General features: G+C 34.8%; 1 protein-coding gene across 1 annotated transcript; it reads right to left on the bottom strand.

The window, feature by feature from the left end:
* Nucleotides 1-496: 496 nt before the first annotated feature.
* On the bottom strand, nucleotides 497-4248 carry LOC137731531 (pectinesterase-like). Its single transcript, XM_068470655.1, has 2 exons — nucleotides 3327-4248; nucleotides 497-1419 (listed from the first exon to the last, which is right to left on the bottom strand). The coding sequence occupies exons 1-2, from the start codon at nucleotides 4246-4248 to the stop codon at nucleotides 728-730; spliced, it is 1614 nt and encodes a 537-aa protein (XP_068326756.1). The 3' UTR covers nucleotides 497-727.
* Between the last annotated feature and the right edge of the window lie 1441 nt (nucleotides 4249-5689).

The following is a 5689-nucleotide window of genomic DNA, read 5'->3' as shown; positions in this document are numbered from 1 at the left end:
TTCGTTTCTTACTTTATCCCTCGGTCAAACTCCGTTAAATTTTCTGTTCGAGATGCTGACATGGGTGAGAAATTGGCTTCCTTTTTGCGACACGTGGCACAGTAGTAGCTACAATCAACGGCTAATGTAACTCGTGAGCACTGAGCAGCGACATTTGTAACCAATGTCATCCAATTGGTCCATGTGATAACTGATCCGCCTAAGATGTACGTGATCACTTTTTATGATATCAAATAATGTGCGCCAAATATTCACTTTAATACGTTTATTTATGGCTTGGCATCGCTGACCCCATATTGCTAATAACATTATGCGACAACGTTTCATAACGTGTTTGTAACTGCTTTTTAAATAACTAAAAATGTTTTTAGAAAAAAATATTTTTGAGTTTCAAAAACACTTGAATTGCCTTTCAGGATTTACTTATATACTAATAAAAGATTAGTTCAAAAAATATTTTCACCAGAAACACTTTTACTTATTTTATAAACACTTTCAAACGAGTTCTTAATTAATCACACCACGTAATAACATGAGGTAAGAGTTTGAAAATATTTACTGCATTACAGGAGGGATAGATGGGATATAATTACCAAAACGAAACTAAAAACAAGCTATGTGACGATTTTTACTTTAGGTCACTATCCGCACACAACAATGCACAAGTGTGACGAGTCCCTCCCTAACAAGTCAAACAACTTCTCTCCACAACAACATGCATGCATTATCATAGACCAGCTGTAAATGGAACTCCGGTCCCCGGAATCCACGAATCTCCGGCCAAAAAGTTCCCAACCGTAAACTTCCCGGCCTCCACCGCACTCGTTATAACACGATAACCGGGCCAGTTGACCCTCCCTCCAGTACCAGCTCCAGCGCCGGAGTTCATGTACTCCCCGTAATAAAGTGTGGAGAGGGCAAAGCTTCCACTCCACGGATACCAACCAGCAGGAGTGATCAACCCATCAAGATTACTCTTCATAATTACCGTCCTAGAGTACTGTTTCCACGGCCTACCCAAGTACGTCTTAAAGGAACCTTGTACAGGTCTCAAATCTTGTGCAGCCGTGATTCGCGAATTATGAATAACAATGCCTGTGTTTTCATTCGGGTCGGTCCTAGACTGCGCTGTCACGGTGTTTACTTGGTTGCTCATTGGCTTCCTCGCGTAGATGTTGCAATTTTGGAGCACAACCGTGGCGTCGCCGCAGATGAAGTCGACCGTGCCGTATATGTCGCAGTCGCGGTAGAATTGGCGTTGGGAATACACGTATAAGGTGTCTTGGTAACCCTTGAAGCTGCAACGGTAGAAGACTGAATGATCGGAGCCGGAGCGGAGTGCCACGGCTTGGTGTTTCTGTGGTCCGGCTGTGTTTTCGAATGTCATGTCTTGAGCAATAAAGCCATCGCCGGTAGCCCCTGAATTTTAAGTGAACAGTTTATTAATTTTGTGAACTATTAGATGTATACTAGGAGAAAAACTTGTAACTATTCACGTGGCATGTAATTAGCTAAGTTATCAGTATAAAAATCTTGTCGAGAAAAGGCAAAAAAAAAAAAAAAAAAAAAAAAACAAAGAAAGGAAAAGGAAAAGCAGGATCTGGTAAATAGCTTTATAATTTGAGTAAGAGTAATGATAGAAATTAAGCACGTTAATCAACACTTAATAATTTAATTATCAATAATCATGTTATATGGTTTACAAAACATGGTTTAAGTGAAGAATAATATGACAGACTAATTTGCAAACCATGTGATGTGTCACTAGTAATAAATAAACACGTTAATTAACGTTTAAGTAATAATTTCACCATCAACAACCGCATCATATAGTTTACAAATTTTAGCCTAAATAGTTGGTCTCTCTAGCACTTTCAAATCGATCATGACTTAATTAATTAAAGGATAAATTAGGTTCTCATCCCTCATTTCTCCTTCTTATTAATTTAAACCTTTTTTTTTTTTTTTGGTTCAAGGTCCCTTGACTTTTCTTCATGCCATTAATCGAATATTAAATTATTTACAAGTCCTTATACGTCAATTTAAAAAAATTATTAATCATTTTCAAATATAATTTTTTTCTTATTTTTTTATATATTTCTATTTATAATTTGTATCCTATTTTAAAAAAAATTATACCAATATTCTTTTTAGTTTTAATTTGTATCCATAATTTTAAATTTTAATATGTACCTATATTTTCAATTAAATTTGCACCCATAGTTTTGAATTTTAATATGTACCCATACTTTTAATTTAATTGTACCCTTTTTTTTTTTTTTTTTTTTTTGGGTTTTATGAACGTACCCATGCTAATTATATTATGTGTGAATTAACACTTAAGTAATAATTTCATCATCAACAACCGCATCATATATTTTACAAATTTTAGTCTAAATAGTTGGTCTCTCTAGCACTTTCAAATCGATCATGACTTAATTAATTAAAGGATAAATTAGGTTCTCATCCCTTATTTCTCCTTCTTATTAATTTAAACCTTTTTTTTTTTTTATCAAGGTCCTTTGACTTTTCTTCATGCCATTAATTGAATATTAAATTATTTACAAGTCCTTATATGTCAATTTAAAAAAAGTATTAGTCATTTTCAAATATAATTTTTTTCTTATTTTTTTTCATATATTTCTATTTATAATTTGTATCCTATTTAAAAAAAAAATTATACCAATATTCTTTTTAGTTTTAATTTATATCCATAATTTTGAATTTTAATATGTACCTATATTTTCAATTAAATTTGCACCCATAGTTTTGAATTTTAATATGTACCCATACTTTTAATTTAATTGTACCAATAGTTTTTTTTTTTTCTTATGAACGTACACATGCTAATTATATTATGTGTTTCTTTTATGTTTTAAAATATATCAAATAGTTATTGCTTGCACTATATTAATAATTATGTGGGTACATTTTGTTTTTTTGTTTTTGCTAGAACCATGTAAAGAACAAATTACTCTATTATTGATTTTTAAGTAATTGTTATATTTGTAACAATATTATTTGGATTTTTTTTTAAATTTCATAATTTGTGGGGTATTAAGTGCATAAATGCATGTGAGTTAAATCCCTTAAATGATGCTAGAGACCTTGATCAAACTATTTAAACAAAAAGATTTCATTCTAACAACTAGGTTGACTAGTGACCAGAACCAAAATGACCCTTAATTAAATTGGTCTTCAATCAATTAGTATCTAAGTGTGACGCCACCTAAAGTTTCAAAATTAACTTAAGATGATGGGGTTTGTTGAGTCCAAATACCCCTTAAACTTATTCAAAGTTTATTATTGTTTCAACTCAAACGTACCAAATGTGGCAGAGCGATATGTAGTTGAACCATCTTGGACATTTTTATTCCCTGTGACAATCGTTGCATCGATACCATCTCCAATGAACATGATGTTCTTCATTGTCTTCTTAATCTCGATATTTTCTCTGTAAACTCCTGCCTTCACGTGTATGACGAACCTTTTAGTCGCCCCACCCTGCAGCTTGTACGCAGCATCCACAGCTTCAGAAATTGACTTGTAATTCCCGGACCCGTCTTGTGCTACTACCATATCAGCGTTTGGTCCGCTACTTATCGATTGGAGCAGCTTTCGATCAGCGGCTGAAACCCATCCTGGGAACCCATCATCCGAAAGCAAAAGCCGTCGTCTTCCACCAACTTGTTTGCTAAACTGTAGAGCTGATGAAGAAGTTGAGACCTTGTGTATTGATAGTGAGTTGCTAAGGAGCTTGGACAAGTTGGTTGAGAGCGTGACGTAGTTTGGGAAAGATTGCAAATAAGAACTAGGAATGTTGAGGTTTGTGAAACCATTTTGGCATGTTTGTTGATTAGTAAGCGATGCACTCAACCATGTATTGACATCAAGGGCATTGGTGGAGCCGATTGAACGGTTGAGCTTGTCAACGGTGTCCTCGTAGAGCTCCAAGCAGTCATTCCAGGCCCCCTTGGCTCGAGTATGGTCACCGTCCAATGAGTTCGAGTTCAAGGACAAGACAAGTTGATGAGCCTCAATGGCTTGGTCCATGGACACTTTAAGTACCAAGTCACGAAATGCAAACCTTTGGTGACGATCTAGGGTTGATAAGAGGTTAGTGTTAATATAATGGCGACATACTTGTGGGTATGGGGTTTGACTGCATGGTGCAGTGATTCTACAAGAACTATACTGCAGCATGAGTAGAAGAGAAAAGAACACAAGAAAATATGCATTGTACTTCATGGTTTGAACTTTGATCTGTGATCTTCAGAGGGCCAATGGGGACTTTTTTATAGACCACAACTTGCCTTTGTTGGGCTTACGTGAGTGGTGTACGTGCGGTTACGGTTTTTCTTTCGGAGATAAATGGGTTATGTAGACTTTATCACTCTAATCACTTTTTATAAGGAACAAAGCCTTATAAATTGAGGGAATCTTTTGATAATGATCAATGTGGGACAATAAAATTTCTACTCAAAATTTCCATCAGTCTCTTTATGCCAGTTGGGAGCGACCTTTTTAAGCCACAACATAAGACGGTGGAAGACTAAAACATAAATGCGGACAATTGACTCGGAGTCATGATTCTTTGTAGTTTGTCCTTGTATGGTCAGCTGTATATAAAGACAGGGATGGAAGACGAATGTTTTACCACTTTGGCCATAGAAATTGTAATATTGAATTGATTTGGTGGATAAGGCTGATTTACAACTAACAGTGTTTCGTGTTCAAACTCTCTCATAAAATTTTAGTGAGCTTAAAGCAATAATATCGTTTAAATAAAAAAAATTCGGCAAATTACTGTTGGGATTTTGTTATAAATTAAGACCAATCATTACCATTCCTTAAAAGTCTGACTTAAAGCAGTTTAATTTCCTCGTTTTCTTTCAAGAAAGTATCAGATTGATCTTTTGGACATTCCCTCACTCGTACGTACTTTGCAGTACTCGTGTCCGTTAAACAACTAATCAATCCAACGCAACTTTAGTAATTTGTGTCAGTACATTCGAAAGTTGAACACGTACAAAGGAGGGCCAAATAATAATAGGAGTTTTAACGAAAAGTTCACGATATTATTCACTTTAACGAAAAATTATATTTTTACACTAAAAAATCAATCATGGTACTATTCACTTTACTCTTTATTTTGTCCTTATTATTAAAACTCAAAATTTTCAAATCATTTTCATTAGTTTTTCTAATAATTAATGGAGATGTCAACGTTGCGTCGGATATTTAGTTAGGAAGAGTTTGTCAATACCCATATCCAATTTTCAAAGAGGACCACTCGCAAATGCACCAAGAGACTCTGTCAAGCTTTGGCCCTTGATTTCGATTGGATGGATTATCATCTTTTTGAAGTTTATTAGGTGTACACCATTGGTGAAGTAAGGGAGATTTTCCAGTGTGCCAAGAATACGGTTTGGTATAACAAATATCATAATATAAGTGGTTGGATACTTGAAAAGAAAAAATTTCAACCACTTGTGTATCAAGCCGTGTTTTCAACACTGAAAAAATTCTTGTGAAGTAGACTCTAGACCACCTTTTGATATACCACGTAGTTTCTACTTTGTAAAACCCTTGGCTAAAAGTTTGGTACACGCAGCTTGTCATTGGCCTCAACTCAAAAGACTTGGTGTACACTATAAAGATTTTTTGGTGTGCTTGTAACTAAGTGATT

Source organism: Pyrus communis, chromosome 4, assembly GCF_963583255.1.
Source record: "Pyrus communis chromosome 4, drPyrComm1.1, whole genome shotgun sequence".
NCBI classification, from domain to species: Eukaryota; Viridiplantae; Streptophyta; class Magnoliopsida; order Rosales; family Rosaceae; genus Pyrus; species Pyrus communis.
Note: the sequence above shows the minus strand (reverse complement) of the source record. Positions and strands in the feature narration are given on the sequence as shown.

Excerpts from the sequence above, each read along its gene's own strand:
- LOC137731531 (XM_068470655.1), bottom strand. The coding sequence starts at position 4,248 with ATGAAGTACAATGCATATTTTCTTGTGTTCTTTTCTCTTCTACTCATG. Across the intron at positions 1,420-3,326 it reads ATATCGCTCTGCCACATTTG|GGGCTACCGGCGATGGCTTT; the intron begins GTACGTTTGAGT and ends CTTAAAATTCAG.